At 44.5% G+C, this 17,179-nt stretch overlaps 2 protein-coding genes across 5 annotated transcripts; both read right to left on the reverse strand.

Moving 5' to 3' along the window:
- Window positions 1–2,860: 2,860 nt before the first annotated feature.
- Window positions 2,861–4,247, reverse strand: LOC101753853 (vegetative cell wall protein gp1-like). The gene is made up of 3 exons (XM_004954521.1): window positions 3,740–4,247; window positions 3,111–3,635; window positions 2,861–2,880 (listed from the first exon to the last, which is right to left on the reverse strand). Exons 1-3 carry the CDS (start codon window positions 4,245–4,247, stop codon window positions 2,861–2,863), a joined length of 1,053 nt encoding a protein of 350 aa, XP_004954578.1.
- Window positions 4,248–5,930: 1,683 nt separating this feature from the next.
- Window positions 5,931–10,612, reverse strand: LOC101774218 (RHOMBOID-like protein 9, chloroplastic). 4 transcript variants are annotated; one of them, XM_012848166.3, is made up of 8 exons: window positions 10,282–10,612; window positions 10,096–10,209; window positions 9,515–9,956; window positions 9,319–9,433; window positions 8,384–8,549; window positions 7,270–7,440; window positions 6,700–6,854; window positions 5,931–6,371 (listed from the first exon to the last, which is right to left on the reverse strand). In XM_012848166.3, the coding sequence occupies exons 2-8, from the start codon at window positions 10,099–10,101 to the stop codon at window positions 6,146–6,148; spliced, it is 1,281 nt and encodes a 426-aa protein (XP_012703620.1). In that variant the 5' UTR covers window positions 10,102–10,209; window positions 10,282–10,612; the 3' UTR covers window positions 5,931–6,145. The 4 variants fall into 4 exon arrangements, with proteins under 4 accessions (XP_012703620.1, XP_012703618.1, XP_004951304.1 ...); XM_012848164.3 differs by having other exon boundaries at window positions 9,515–10,005; window positions 10,282–10,611; XM_004951247.4 differs by lacking the exon at window positions 10,096–10,209 and having other exon boundaries at window positions 10,282–10,611.
- Window positions 10,613–17,179: the final 6,567 nt, after the last annotated feature.

Here is a 17,179-nt window from a genome sequence, read left to right on the forward strand (position 1 = left end):
AACAACATGCTATATTGCTACAACCATTCTAACATTTACCTAAAATAAATGAAGTTAATTATACAAGTATGAATTACTCCTAATAACCATCTGGAGTCAAATAACTCCAGAAAGAAAACTTTGATTCCAAAGATGCTAACAGTATGATCAAATATTGGATAGAAAGTTCAATCTGATTTCTGTTTTCCATTTCTTCTGTAAATTGCATCCGTTAAAATTTTGTAATCAAATATAGATTACTTTTCTTTCCTGCTTTAGTTCAAAAGAATAAATGTCAAGAAAGGGATTAGAGTGAAAAATGAAAATAATAAAGAAAGCATATGGGCTTTTTTTTTCATCTAAAATATATACTAGGTAGGTGTGCAACTTACTGTGCCACAAACAGTTATCTCTGTAGTGTGAACAAAACTTGTCACATTTACCGCAGATTCCTCCAAGTATGTATATAAGAAAAAATGCCATTTGACCACATGCTCTGCATACACGAGGTCCAAACGTAAGCAACACCCAACAACCAAGGGCTACATGTAAGAAACCAGAGTGCTGCAGAAGTCAAATTACAGAAACAGTTGAGATAAGCTGAGTAAGTTACAGGGCTGCCTAAATGGCAAAGAATAGCACTCCGACACCCATGCTTTGCCAACTTGCAGATATTGCTCCACCACTATTGATGATCACCGAACACTACTCCAATGGTAGTGCCCATTTGAGAATCGAGACATGACTCATACCTGATGGAATCTATTGGCTAGGGTAATTGTTTTATGCAAATAGACTAGACTGTAAACAGCATCCTCTAACATGCAAACAGACAATGAAATTTAAAACCAGACACTTTAGAATTGTATTGTCATGTTCCCAAACTTACAAAATGTTAATTATCAGAATCCTAAATCCTAATTACTAATTGAGTAACAAACTAACAAACCTCAGGAGCTTTTACTTCTTTTTTCAAGAGTTTCCTCCTAAATCAAAAGGTACACTTTGACCTCACAACTTCTCATAATCAATCTGGCATATTGTCAGGTAATTTGCATACTACCAAATTTTCGCACTTTTTTAACAAATCATGAGCTTCAGCTCTTAAACTATAAATAATGAACACGTTGTGAATGGAAAATACAAATATAAACCTGACTAGCTTTAGTTTTCTTCTCTCTCGAACATGCAAGAGACAGTGCGTATAAATTGCGTTATAAGAAAAGAATATAAGAATGCAACACACACACATGAAGACTCTAGATTATATTAGTGCCAGTTGCAGAGAAAAAGACGACAAAAGAACAAACCAACCCTAGATCAAATATGAAGCTGCAAGAGGCCCCAGCAAAGCCCCAAAGCTGTCCTTCTCTACCAAGCATAGACTGGCTGGACACTAGGAGATGCGCCACTGAAGCAACCATTTCTATGTTTCCAAATTATCCAGGCACCAAGGGCTATCAGAAAGTTCAACCCTTTTTAGTTGCCGAGCCACCAGAGTTAACCCCAACCCCCCAAGCACTGAACACAACATCTTCTGATGTTGGCGCCAAATCCTGGAGACCAACTTGTAGCAAAGAAGACCAAACTTGTCCGGAGAAGACACGGGTGATAAGCAAGTGTTGCATGTTTTCCTGCTCCTGGTTACAAAGAGGGCATCTCTCCAGGTGTGATAAACCTCTTTGAGCTAGCCGGTCTGCTGTCCAGCATCTATTATGGACAGCCAACCATAGAAATAATTGAGATTTTTTTTTTAGGGTCAAGCTTTCCAAATCAACTTCCAATGTTCAAAGGAAGCCGATTCTATGAAAAAGGCTTCATAAGCCAATTTAGCTGTGTACTGTCCTGATGAAGAGAGTTTTCACCAGCACTCATCCTGATGCTCGGGCTGGAGGACCACCTCAACCAGAAGGTCCCTTATGTCCAAATATTCAGCCAATTCCACCACTGACAGTCTGATAGAGACCCTTGTAAATCTTGTATCCAAGTAAGTCTATGCATCCCTCAAAATGTGCACTTTTTAGCTCACACTAGAGCAAACAAATGGGGAGTCAGATCAGTAATTGAATTATTGTTCAGCCACCTGTCTGTCCAAAACAGTGTGTTGGCTCCATTACCCACATTGATCACCATAGTCACCGAAAACGAAACCCTGGCATTTGCATGTAAAGAGATCGAAGACAGTGCCCAAGGTTTATCCGGATTGGTTTTCTACAACCACGGCCATCCCATTCTCCAGTTCCTTTGGCTGGCAACATTTAGTCATGCAATCAAGCAATGATCTTCGTTAGCTTATTTCCATCCTCAACATAAGAAACTCCGTCAAATCTTGTCAATCACCTTAAGAGACCAGGTATTCATACCAATTGCAAGATACACTACCACCAAGGTGAGTGCATACTTGACTTCAACTAATCTGCCTACCTTGGACATTACAATCAGCTTTCCACCCTAGGAGTTGGTCAGAGATACTATCAGTGATTGGTAGAATTTGTGCCCTTGTCAGCTTCTAGATAAAGAGTGTCACACCAATATATTTACAAGGAAAATCATTATGTCGCATAGGAGGTGCTGCTGGAAAACTACCACATCTTCTAAAAATGTTTGTTTTGAGTCCTGAAGCTTTCACCAAACAGCTGCCATATATCCAAGATTAATTCCAAATCAGAAGCCACTCGTCTCAGAAATAGAACCGCATCATCTACATAGAGAGACATGCGATGATAAAGCAGTAGGTGAGATAAAGGTTGCAGTAAACTTTCATCTTTCGCCTTCCAAATTAGGCTATTTAAATATCCATAATGATCAGAAATAGCATACCCTCCTCCTTTACCCGGGCTTGGGACCGGCTATGTTGAAACAACATAGGCGGAGTTAGTAGCTAACCTAAACTAGTCAAACCTGAAAAACATAAAGAAAATTGAGATAAGCAATTAAACAACCTAAAAAGAAAAAGCATAGCAATTTATACATAAAGACTAAAACTTAAATGATTAAACAACGCATAGCAAATTACTATATTAAGACAATAATCTAAAATGCTAAAACATTGAGAGCTGGGGCTATAAATTTGTTGCGACGCATCATTAACGATATCGGAATCGGGAGAGAACTAGCAGGAGGGGCGTTACGAAACGCTGGACCGGCGTAGAACTCCAGCTCTGAATCAGAGCCGGAGTCCTCTGACGAAGGTGGAGATTCATACCTCATTTTCTTACCGATGTTATCAGCAGGCGACGTCAAATTCCGCTTGCGACAACCGCTGTTCGCCAGCACATCGGAGCCAGCGACCCTATCCTTCACCCAGCTGAGCGAGACACGGCCGGGGACCTTGAACCCCTTGATCCTCTTCGGCAAGGACGGCAGCGCAAGATTGGCATTCCTCTCCAGTGAGGACGGCAGCGCACGATCGGCACGGGCCGCCTTGTCCCGGAACCAGCTTTTGCTGGCGGACGTGCGGCCCGGGTTGGACGCAGAAGGAGCGGCGGGAGCGGGTGAGGGGGCGAGGTGGGGCGCCGACGGCGCGGGGGAATCCGGCGAGCAAGCCGCGAGGCGGCGGGATGGCGGGACGTACACCAGCGAGGGGGGCAAGCGATGGATCGGCGGCGCGGGGGAAGCCGGAGAGGCGAATAGGCGGCGGGTCAGCGGCGGGCGAACTGCGCGCGAAAGCCGTGGCAGGAGTGGGTGAGGGGGCAAGGCGGGGTGCCGACGGCGCGGTGGAATCGGGCGAGCAAGCCGCGAGGCGGCGGCACGGGGGGACGTACGGGGCCGAGCGGGCATGGATCGGCGGCGCGGGGGAAGCAGGAGAGGCGATGAGGCGGGGGGTTAGCGGCGGGGTGGGGATCACAGCGGGCGAACTGCGCGCAGAAGCCGTGGCGGGAGCGGGTGAGGGGGCGAGGCGGGGCGCCGACGGCGCGGTGGAATCGGGCGAGCAAGCCGCGAGGCGGCGGCACGGCGGGACGTACGGGGCCGAGCGGGCATGGATCGGCGGCGCGGGGGAAGTGCGCGCGGAAGGTGTGGCGAGAGCGGGCGAGGGGGCGAGGTTGGGCGCCGCCGGCGCGGGGGGAATAAGGCGAACAAGCGGCGAGGCGGCGGCACGGCGGGATGTAAGCGGGCGAGGGGGACAAGCGATGGATCGGCGGCGCGGGGGAATCCGGGGAGGGGATGAGGCGGCCGGTCGGCGGCGGGGTGGGGAGCAAGGCGGCGGGCAAGCTGCGAGCGGTCGGGATGGGGAGGAGCAGCGGAGCAGCCGCGGCGGCGACGGCCATGGCGGCGGCGCGAGACGAGAGATCCAATCCAAAACAAAGCGAATCGAAATCGGCAAGAAATCTTACAAACCGAAGCGATCCGCCGGAGGCAGCAGACTTCCGCCGGGAAGAGCTCGAAAGCTAGCTGACGCGGGACGGCGGGAGTGCGCTTTGGACGAAGCGTTTGAGGATGCGTGTACAGATCTACGGCGCAGGGTTGTTTTTACGGACCCGTACGTGGAGGCGGTATCCATACGGTATCGTCGCACCGGGAGGCCGAGAAATTTTGTGGGCCGCTCATTATTGTTGTTACTGTTTGACGGCCCAATACGCAAGCCCATTACTGAACAACGTCCTTTCCTTTCCAGTCCAGTCCACCCTGCCTGGTGGTCCTGAAACTGGGTCTTTCAACAGATTGACAAACGCCGGCGAGGGTTCCTTTGGGCTGCAAAACAAACAGCTAATGGGGGCAAGTGCTTAGTAGCTTGGACTACTTCTTGCAGACCCACAAACTTAGGAGGACTAGGCATTATAGACCTCAGGATTGCATCTTATGCACTAAGGATGAGATGGCTTTAGCTCAAGAAAACCGACGCCGACAGATCTTGGAGAAAACTGCATTTTCAGTTAGGCAATGACTCAATACTGCAGCAAATGTTCCAGGCTTCAATTCAGGTACAAATTGGCGATGGAAATTTGACCCTCTTCTGGATTGACACATGGAACGGAGATTCGTCCCCAAGCATTGTGGCTCTTGATCTGTGCAAGCTCGTCAGGACGCGGATAAAGAACAGGCAGACAGTGGCTGACGGTTTACAGCACAAGCGGTGGATAAGTGCTATTGTTGGACCGCTAACAGTGACGGCCATTCACCAATATGTCCAGCTTTGGCACCGAATGCAGCAGGTGCAGTTAACAGCGGGAGTTGAGGATTTGGTCACATGGAGATGGGAACCATCCGGCACCTTTTCATCCAAATCCGCGTACAGAGTTTTCTTCCTCGGTGCAGCTAGCTCGGCCGTAGGAAAACTCATATGGAAAGCATGGGTGCCTCTTGAAGTGCGTTTCTTCATGTGGCTCGCCACCAGAGATAGGCTCTGGACAGCTGTTAGGCGCCATAGGCGAGGATTGCAGTCTAACACAACATGCACACTTTGCAACCAACAACCAGAAACAGCTGATCACCTCTTCGCCCGCTGTCCGTTCTCACAAGAAATTTGGCACTCTGTCAGCTCGATCTTGCAACTCCAGAACCATGCGCCGTCTCATGAAATGAATCTGATTGACTGGTGGATTCAAAAGCGCCAAGGGCTAACCAATCCACAGCGAAAAGGGATGGATTCAAGTTTTATGCTTATCTCATGGAAGAATGGAAGGAGCGTAATGATCACGTCTTTGACAAAGGAGCCCCAAAGACGCTGGCGGTCCTACTGCAAGATGTTCTTATTGAAGCAGCGTCATGGTCACAAGCAGGAGCAAGGCACCTAGTTAGTTTAGGATGGCCGCTACCGGTTGGTGTGCAGCAGCATATCTGATCAGTGTTTGGCATCTTTTGTTTTCTTTTCTTTCTCTCGGTTGCTGATTTCCTGTGTAATCTTCCCTAAATCTCGAAACCATGTGCGTGTGCCCGGTAAGGACCGCGTTGTAACAACTTTGTTATTTGTTATTTTTCTTCTAAATCCTGCGTATTCACGAAAAAAAAAGTTTATGTGTAACCACTTTGCAAGCCTCAATTACATCCAAAGATATTGTAGTATGATATACAAAATACAAGCTCCAAAAATCTGGCTAAATATGTAATTGATCCATACCACAAAACCAACTATATATATATTTACATCTCGTGCTCATCTCACATTATAGAATACATAGCTGGCAAAGCTACCTAAATATAGCAAGGAACTATGAGAAACACCTAGCTATTCCAGATCCATATTATTGAATTGTGTCCCATAAGCGAAGGCGAGCGCGGCAAATGCTAGTATGCTTATGCCAAAGACTGCAGCGGATTTGCATGGATGGGCTTGTCGCCTAACAAGAGCCACAGCCTCCTTTTGACCATTCTTGGCAGCATTGTGCAATTCAATACTTGGGCAAGTAAGATAACCAAAGAGAAGTCCAGAAATAGTTGCCACAAGATGCGCCCTGCAATTAATTAAAAAAGGAAATGTTAATAACGTTTTAAGCCAATTGGTTTCTGAAGCAACAAATGGTTAGGAAAAGACAAAGCATAAGGACTACAATATTTGGCTGCCCCCAATATAGTTCTGTATACTTCAGCCCCTGTACTAGGCTACTATCTAAGATTGTATGACTGTTAAATAAAATACAAAGGTTTTCTAACTGCATATAAGGTTATTCTCAGATTAATTGGGACAGATAAAAGTTGAAGAGGTTCTTTAATCATAAAAATGACCTGGAAAGAACTTACAATGCTGTTTTAATAAGAAAAACGACAGCACAATTGCATTACCAGTTATCAATTCCCCCAAAAATGCTCAGTAAGAAGCTCAAAGCTGCAGCTATCACGGCCTGCGAGAACATACTTTCTGAAACATCCTTGTCAATGACTTGCTTGTTTTGACTCTGATACACCAGCCATGCTCCAATTAGAGAAAATACTGGGCCCTGGTTTGAGTTTAAGAAAGGAACATTAGTGTCTCCAAGATATATTCTTTTCAGTTAACATGCTATACTGCTACAACCATTCTAACATTTACCTAAAATAAATGAAGTTAATTATACAAGTATGAAGTAATAACCATCTGGAAATGACTCCAGGAAGAAAACTTTGATTCCAAAGATGCTACAGTACGATCAAATATTGGATAGAAAGTTTAATCCGATTTCTGTTTTCCTTTTCTTCTGTAAATTGCATCCATTAAAAATTTTGTAATCTGTTATAGATTATTTTTCTTTCCTGCTTTTAGTTCAAAAGAATAAATGTCAAGATAGGGATTAGAGTGATGAATGAAAATAATAAAGAAAGTGTATGGGCATTTTTTTTCATCTAAAATATATTCCAGGTAGGTGTGCAACTTACTGTGCCACAAACAGTTATCTCTGTAGTGTGAACAAAACTTGTCACATTACCACAGATTCCTCCAAGTATGTATATAAGAAAAAAAGCCATTTGCCCATATGCTCTGCATACTCGAGGTCCAAACGTAAGCAACACCCAACAACCAAGGGCTACATGTAGGAAACCTGAGTGCTGCAGAAATCAAATTACAGAAACAGCTGAGATAAGCTGAGTGGGTTACAGGGCTGCCTAAATGACAAAGAATAGCTAATGTCGAAAACTAAGATGAAAAAGAGCAGTTGTAAGTCATTTGATCGTGATGCACAACCTTTCGATTATTAACCCTCCATAACTTTGATTCTTTTGTATTAACATGCAGCTGAATAGCTCTGCAGGGAGTAAAAATCTAAATGCATTTCCTACTCCCTAATTAGTATATGACCGAACGTTTTGAGTGTTACTGACACTGACAGTATGTCTACTTCTGGTTTGATTCTTATTGCTAAAGTTGTAAAAGGAATAGCTCTAGTTGTTGCATTCTACACGGTATATCTATGATTATCTTATGAAACCTAGAAAAACTATTGGAAAGGAAAACTACAAAACCATTTTACAGAACCTTGGGAGTGGAAACAGATCTGCAGTTTGGCACAGAAGTTAAACTCCTGTCTCGTGCCATTTTATAGTAACATAGTTGGCTCACTTAAATAAATAAATGGATAAATGACATTTAGCCCCATTCAAAGAAGTGAGATAACTGAACCTCTTTTCCAGTCAAGGGCTAATCCACTAGTTGACATGGCAGATATGACATTCTGGATAGCAGTGCACGCACTGAATAACAACATAAAATAAAACATGTGTGTTACTTTTTAGTTTTTCCGACAAATTCAAGTACAACTGAAGTCCTATGCGTACTAACGTAGAGTAAGTTCAATATGACCTACTTTTTGCACAGCAGCTTGAAGGAAAGTACTATTGTAGCTCAGGAACCACAAAATGAACCATGAAACTTATACTGTTTGGAGGGTGGCTAGCTTTTGCCTTTCCAGAATTAACAGATGCAAACCACAATAACAACGTAAGGGAAGAGAATTTTGTGATACTTCATCTAGCATAGAGGTAGAAGAAATACCAGGCACATAGGTGTTAGTAGTCTCCACCACTCCCCTGAAAGTATTAAGTTGTTTATCTTGGCACCATACAACAAAGGGAGAGACAAATATTCATTTTCAGAATTTTTCACTGGACTTGCTATTTCGAATAACAGAACTGCAATATTAATACCAGCCAATAAGTTTCTGCATTATTACAGAGTTCAAAAGTTAGCTAACAAAATGTGGCAACATGAAAATTGTTTATAACTTCTGCTAAACTATGCAGAGGGACAAGTAGTGCATGCATGTTATACTGGAAGGAAACAAGCTGGTACAATGGACACGGAATGGTTTTTTGAACTCTAGCTTGAGCGTTTTCTCCCAGTTTTGTTTGTTTTAGTTTTATGGGCATACACATATTGTTAATTTTTTTGTTAATATCACAATTTGAAAAAACTCAACCAAATTTGTAGAACAAAGTTAATCCCAGATTAAATTTATTGGTAGCGGAGAAACTGGCATAACAAAAGCAAGAACCGTTTTAAGGCAGAAGCAAGTATTAATGTGTAGTAGAGATTAAGAAAAGCCACAATTAAACGAGTTCTGGTTTTCTGAACCCTTGATGTGAGAACATATTCCTCACAAAATTCCCTTTTTCTGTTCTTCCGATGAATTCCAATTTAATGTCAATTTCAGGAGATGGCAGTACTAGACTGTCACTGTATGCATGATAAACTAATGTTTCTGAACATCATGATAAACTATGTTTCTGATCACCAAATTTTGAAAGACATAACTTTTAGCAAATATAAATTTTCCATTTCCTCATGATACTATACGAGCAATCTGGCACTTACAACTTTTATCTGCAGTGTCGAATATTTGCATCATGTTGGCTATTATGGTTGGACAGAAATGACAGCAGATTCAGTATGATTTGGAAACAGGAAATGGTGAGGAAAAAAATACTTACGTCAAACAGAAACCGGACGTTTGATCATCTGTATGCATGTCCAGGAAACTCTTTTCATCAAATATCAAGTACTCCTTGTAATCTTCAATGGAAGTATTGCGATAACTCTTGGTACCTAAAGTAACATAGTTCTTTTTTAATAACTAAGTTTTGGTGGCCCTACATCTGTGCTAATTGCCAAGTCAAGTGACTTTACCTGTATTTCCTCTGTCAAACTGTACCTGCAACGAGTCTATCATGTTCTTCACATTGGCAATGATTGCATCAACTTCATTTGAGGATGATGGGCCATTTTTTTGCTTGTTCTTCTGAGGAAAAGAGCATAGCTGCTGAGTGGAATTGAGTTTAGAAAAATAAGACTCCAATGCCCTCAGTTGATTTCCTTCTTTCCTTTGTGATGGACTAGAGATAATCTCACTGTCCTCCTGAGCAAATTCGGAGCCGCAACTTTCATCAATATCTTTATTGCGCACCTTGACGATAACATACTGCCCTGCCTTAGGTTGTGATACTGGCTTCAAAGAATGACAAATGAAATTGCCGCCCTTCGCAAAATGGCCAATATGTCGGGAATTGTGATTCTTGGGGCTATTAGATCTTAATGACAACCTCTCAGGTGTAACTCTTGTATGCTCCATCTGTTCACAAGATAACGGTTTCCATTTAACCACCCCAGCCATTTGATGCCTGAAATGTTAGAAGTGTTTGTCAATTGAGCAGGACAGAGCAGGGCAGAACGCCCTGGCCAATGCCGCCCAAGATCACGGGGCGAACTACCTGCATCTATATCAGTATATGTACACGTGCAGGTGTTCAACGCTGCGCCGTGGGTGTCTAGGTGGTGGTGGTGTCGCCGGCAGTGGCCGGAGCTCGCCCACACGGCAGCCACAGCTGCAGCGAAAGCATAGATGGAACACGCAGGTGTTGCCTAAATAAACGGGCATCAAGCTGCAGAAGCCTTACCACCAAGTTGCTCGCGTCGCGTTGGTGAATAGCAAAGGTGGCAACTTGTTGGTGAGGATGGGCGACCTCGACACCTCTTCAGCCCGGTGCTAGGGGCCGCCGCAGCTTGCAGTCCGGCCGCGAGCGGCACTCGGCAGAGTGGCAAGCGGCGGCGGGCATGCGCGCGCGGCCGAGCCCGAGGCCGCGCCACAGAGGGAGAGCGGCGGCGTCCTGGGCGAGCAGAGGCGCCCGGGATCTGCGGGCACGAAGAGCAGAGCGCGGGAGGAGATGGGCCAGGGGAGGAATTTTAAAGCTTCTGGAAAAGGACTCCATGGTGGATCGGAGGGAGTGGTGGAAGCGGGAGGAGGAGTGGCCGGGGAGAGGAGATAAGGATGCCGCGGTCGTCGTGCGGCCGCTCGAGCTCTGGCAGTCGGCGACGGCCACGTGCTCCGGAAATCACCGTCCGCGCTGACCGGTGGGAGGAAGGAGAAGCTGACCAGTGGGACCCACAGTTAATAATGCCCGAGTTTAATGAACATCTTTCTTTTTCTTTTTCTTTGGTGATGGAATATCAATCTCCTCTCTTTCATTATCTCTAATAAACGAAATCAGCACCAGGCAAACTCTGGCCTGATTCGTCCAAGTCATCCTTAAATTATGGCCTTTGGATGAAGCTTAAGCGCGAGATCGTTGGTTCATGTTGCCTTGCCCATTGTTTATTCCAGATTTGTCAGGTGTCCTCCCGACGATGCCTGGTGAGAACTCCAAACTTTGTCAACATCGATATGCTAAAGTAAACCCATCGGCTTCTCATTGGTTCATCTCCACCGCATCGATCTGCCCAGAAAGAAAGAACAACAAAAGAAAAAAAAAGCCCTCATTCGCCTCATCATCCACAAGCATCATCATCCCCTCCCACGAGCGCCATCCGCAACTGGCTGCAGTTGCTTTATCTGTCCAGCAAAGATTTGCATCGTGGACACCTCTATTGTTTGATTAGCGACACCTCTATTGTTTGATTAGCGGTTAGTAGATCAGAACAACTCCATTAAGCAGGTAACTATGGATCCGTCGCTATTCTACGAAACCAAAGATGTCAAATTATTTTGCTCTTTAATCCTTCAGGCTCTTGAAACCTGCAGATCCCCTCGATTCCTGAAATCAAATAAAACCAATATATAAGGGGACTACAAAATGTAAGTGTGATTTTGTGGTTCTAGCATGTTTGTAACATCTGCCTTATATATTTTTTGAGATTGCGCAACACCTCATTTAATAAATCACCTCACTTACCTATAAAATCAGCATGGTCCAGGCAACTGCGGACGGCCGTGCCCATGCACCAAAGCGCCGGCGAGCCCAACGGCACACCCGCATGTGCCTAGCGCACGTGGAGGCCCTGAGCCCCATCACGGCACTCAGAGCAACGCCGGCGACGCCTCTGCCCTAGGGAACACCCAAACTAGAGCTCCCAAAATACACTACAATAGGAGTTCTAATCGGAGAGGGAAACTTTTTGAATAGAGCCAAGTTAGAAGGGAGAGTAGCACGAAGCCACAGAGGTGATCAGTAGCAGGATCTGCCATTGCTAGAGGTGGATTTGGTGGTTGTTTGTTGCAAGTCCGTGGAGCAAAAAAGGCGGGGAATGAAGCAGAGAAGGGAGAGACGTGTTGTGCTGTGCGTGAGTGGATGAGAGGGAGAGATAGATAGGCTAAGGGCTGACACGTGGGCCAACCATTGATAGTCCTGTAGAAAACAAATGGCAAACAAAACTTAACTAAATGCTGGGTAAATACGCCTATTTTCACAGAAGGTTATTTGTAAATCTTTGCTTTCGCTTAAAAGTTATCATTTGCAATGCTTATTTCTATGATCTAGCTACTCATCTATGCTTTTTATTGGTGCCCGCAGAACCATAGGACCTACAAATTTACGATGTACGTGGCTTTTCTTTTGCACTTACACACATGCTTTCTTTTGCACTTACACATATGCTTCCAGATACACTATTGTAATTCTCTTTTAAAACGTAGAAAACTATGTGGTCAAGATGCATATACTAGGAATGTATGATGACACTAAAACTTCCTATGTCAACTGTATCAACTATAAACCAATTCTTATGTTTCAATATTATCTTGCCTTGGTTTCAACATTTTTGTTCGTAATGTTATGAAACACTAGCCCAACTCTGTATGGCGCGCCGCGCCCAAAGTTTCTTGTTGGCTCCTGAATTTCTACCAATTTTTTTACTTTTTGTAATGTAACACAAGAAGTTAATTTGATTTAGTTTAACCCTATAGCTGCTCTCAGTTTTTTAATTAAAGAGCGTAAAAGTTTCTTCTCATTAAACTTTGCAAATGTAATGTGGTCTTTGGATTAATTCCCAAAACTATGGGAAAAGTCAATTACATATAAATTATTTGAATTCTAGCTATTTATAGAACCATACGTGGCCACAAGTCGCACATACGGTTTTGTGGATGTCATTTCCTCCTTGAAAGCATCGTTGTGGTAAACCCTGGTGGTTGGTGTTGTTGCTGCAGTGTGGTGCGCAATTCGTGGTGCGCAATTCTTGGTGGGGTTTATGTTTCGGTGATGTTCATCATGATATCATTTTTGTTATATAGTTACATAGGTTCGGTTGTTTTGCGTTGTAGTAGTTGTTTTTTTTCTGTATTTCATCTTCTCTATTAATATAAAGACCTGTAGTAAACCTGTCGGCAGCCGCTACAAAAGATATATACGGTTATTAGTTCTCGTTCAATCCATGTCTAGAATTTGAATTCAAATGGATGCACATGAACGGCTCACAAATACTCAATCCATGTTCATGAATCAAGCTTCATAAATTACCCCGGCATGTGTGGGGAGTGAAAAGCAAAACTTGGGTAGCTAATTAAGTGATCTGCACGTAAGCAAATCTCGATCGAGATGGAAACAAATTTTGAGGAAAGGCTGTGGCCATGGAGGGTGGTTGCGATTTGCGATGCCATGGAGAGCGATGGACTGGGTGGGTGACTGGGTGTGCGGCCGACGATACAGGCCCAATGGCAAACGGTGCACAGATTCTCGTGGATCATGTTGCCCACCGAGGAAAGCGACTGTTGGAGCCTTGTGTGGACCTGGGGGATCGGAATTGAAATGAAATACTTGTATTTTCTGCAATGTAGATGCTGACGGGGGTTTAGCATAATGGTGGCTAGCTGTTGATATTTCTGCGGACTGGAGGAGCAAGCGGCATAGGGAGATAGAAAGTGTGTGGCCATGGAGAGCGATTGCAAGCGATGGACCATCTCGTCGGAACTCGGAACATTCTGTGGCATGTGTGTGGGCTTGGGATACTTCTAGTAGTTCTGGGCCTGTTCGCTTCAGCTTATAAGCCGGTTGAAAAGCTGAAATGGCTGATTTGTTGTGAGAGGAAAATACTGTTTGGTGGCTGATAAGCTGGCTGAATAAGCTGAAGCGAGCATGCCGTTCTCTTCATGCAGGATAATGGATGCTGACATTAAGGGTTTAGGAAATCAATGCTCAAACATTTAATCTCTCCTCTGCAAGTCATTTTTGACATTTGCATGCTCAATGAAATATTTTGTGTGTAATAAGACTATTTTTAGCGCCTCATTCTTCTAATACTTTCTGGTAGGCCATTACTCGTATTCACGTTTCTGTGTAAGTTGGCTGAAGCTTTTTCTTTATTGTTTCTTCCATACGGGCGTTGATGGGCCAGGCCTTTTTATATATAGAAAAACTCTCCAGTTTCAAATATTTAATCAACCTGTTCGGTTAGAACATTCGCACAGCTTCCGATACACACATTTTTAACCGCTGATTTTTTTTTATAAACCTTTTAGAGACTGAGCAGGTGGATCTTGGATCGACGACGCTAAGCATCGGCTATGATTAAACGATATAACCATATCATTAAGAAACACATGACCTTAAAAGTTAAAGCTTGATCTTTAGTGAGGAGGAACTACGTACAAACCTTTGCTAACTATCCAAGTCTCCATTTTAGATCTCAATCTACATAAGCATCCATTAAAAAAACTTAATCGGGTTGTATAGAGGAAAAAATAACAACGCAAACAAAAGTTGCTGAAAATTCCAAAGGCGTCACATTGAAATCATGGACCAAAATAAAACCATCATTTGGAATATCAATCTGGACAGGAAATAGTCCTCATTCCTCAAATCATACAAAACCAGTCTCTTGGGGAAAATAGAAGGAAAGAATTCTTGAAGCATCATACGGCAAACAAAAAAGGCGGCAGAAACTAAGCTCTAGCTTAGAAGTTAGACCTGATCATTGGTCCGGTCAGGTCAAGTTTGGATCGGACCAAAAAAAATACCCACTTGGTTTTTCATTTGGCCCACACCCGACCCGACCACGGGGTCTTTTTTTTTTTCTCCCGAGCCCTGACCCAACACAAGGTCAGGTTGGGCTACACTTTTCGGATTGGATCGTTTTTTTTTGTTTCGGCTCAAAAAATTGGCCCATTCCCAACCTGGTTGTTTATGGCGGGCCGCAAATCTCAGCCCCGTCCACACAACACATTGATATGGTTAGATTGGGTCGGTTGGGTATTTTTTGGACGGATCGGGTTCGTCAGGTCGGGCGGCCCATGATTAGGTCTAAGTACTCCATATCTATTACTTGACTCAGCAGATGCAGCCAGCCGTCAGGCAACAATAATCTCAGGCGTTGGATTTTGGCAGCACGAGGGCAACAATGTGAAGAAGGTATGCATATAGATCATCCGCCTCGCGGATTAACTATTCAGTTCAAGGTTGTAATATAATTCGGTTGGATCGAATGCAGCTCCAATCAAATTAAAGTACCGGATCAGGCATCAGACGAGACCGTCGAGCGGGTCGTAAACAAATGGATTGATTGGCCAAAAATAATTGATGAGATAAAAATGTATAGATAAAAAAGAATTGACGAGCAGTAACTTCGAATTTGATTTGGCACTTCCTGGTTCCAATTTGATTTGTTGAGCATCTCTAACTACATTTGAGCATAAATTTCATCTTTTTCATCACTATGCTTTTTAATAATATTTAAATGTAATAAAGCATAACACTCCACAAAATGCACTTATGAAATGTGGATGCTCATGATATGCAGGTGATTAAGGTTAATTACAAAATTTAAACATCCGAGGTGTTACAATCTCTCTCGTCCTCAAAGAAATCTTGATGACGACGGCGCGCGGGTCGTATCCCTCAGCACCGGCGGTTGAGCCAAATCCTGGGTTACCGCGGCAGTCGTTCTCATCAAGGAAGAGAGTACTTTGCGAGCACTGACGACATTGACAGGGGTGGCAGCGTGGGTAGGAGCGGTGGAGAGAAGAAGATGAAGATAGGCCGGTGAATTTCCAATTTTACATTATCCATATCAAAAAATGAATTGGTATTTGTCTACATCCAAACAATCACTTTGCTGTTGAATCCATTTCAATATTTAGGCTGATTTGGTATTAAATCCAATTCAATGCTAAGGACTCCAACGTCTACATCCAAACAGAGCATTAAAGAATTTTGTATATTCCACGTTTGAGGCCACGTCATCATCTTCTATTCCACATTTGAGACCATATGTACATGTTGAAGTAGCTTAGTACAAGAGAGCTACTCATCTTTCAATTTCTCAAGATGGATGGCTCTCATTTTTTTCAACCACTCTAAATTCTCTCTTCGATCAACCAGTTTATAGCCGGTGCAACTATTCTATATGGTTGGTGCATGTATCGTGTTCTTTGTCGGATCTTGGATATGCATCTGGATCCAAGATCAGTTTATATGCACGGCAACCATCCTAGGCAAGTAGGTAAGCAATTTTTTGTTGTTGGGTCACGTCATGATCGTACGACGAAGCTTGCGTGTATGAAAACTTTACTACTCCTGGCCGTTGACTCTCTCCGGACAGATTGAAGATGACGATCCTGCAGAACTATAATAAAATAAACACAGCAAGTCAGCAACCAACCCACACGTATGCAACGAAGCAAGTAGGACCTTCGTTCCTCGCGAGCGTAACGAGATCGAGAGAAGTAGCAGAAAGCAGGCAGCCATACGCAATTCTTAAAACACGTGATGAATTATTTTACCATGCTACTGAGGCATAACATGTATACTGTCAGCATGGACTACCGAGGCATGCATGCATCGATATGCTCGCGTGCGTAATTGCAAGTTTTCAACCGTGTTGATTTCACACTGCATCGCTTCAGTTGAGTTCTCACTAGTTCACCCTGACGTTAAGAGAGTCATCTGTCAGTCAGTCAGTCAGCTAGCTGAGTCACTAGTTCACAGCGTTGGCAGCGCTGCACACAGCGTGTGCGTGCACACCGAAACATCGCTCGCCGGAAAAAAAATCGCGCCCCGGCCGGACGTGTGCATGTACGTGTGCCCCGGCCCCGCGTGTCCTTCCGGTTCCAAGGATGCATGGTTGCCGTGCCGATGCAGCATCGAGGAAGATGACGAGCGGAGGCGTCCGAGCCATGCAGCTTCCCGCGCGAGCGCTCCACCACCCACCATCCTCAAAAGCTGACCGTTGCCGCTTTCTCTCTCTCTCTCACACAGTCTCACTGTCACTGACTCCCCTCCTACAGTCCTAATTGGATCCTTGGCTTGCTGCGACCGGACTCACGACGACGACCAGTCAAACCACCCCCAGCTCGTCTCAACTTGGCTGTGGTTGGAGGCTACCGCGCGCTCAGTCAGTACGCCGCATGTGTACGACCGCAGCTAGGACCGAGCCCTGGCTTCTCGCTCTCACTGACACGCCGGCCCCACTGGCGGCCGACGTGTCACTTCGCGACAACTTGCACGGGCCTACCTGCACGTCCCATCCGACCCTATAATAAATAGAGCCCAAAAGGCAAGGCTCTCTTCTCACAAGCACACACCACCA

This window comes from Setaria italica, chromosome I (genome assembly GCF_000263155.2).
Source record: "Setaria italica strain Yugu1 chromosome I, Setaria_italica_v2.0, whole genome shotgun sequence".
Classification (NCBI taxonomy): Eukaryota; Viridiplantae; Streptophyta; class Magnoliopsida; order Poales; family Poaceae; genus Setaria; species Setaria italica.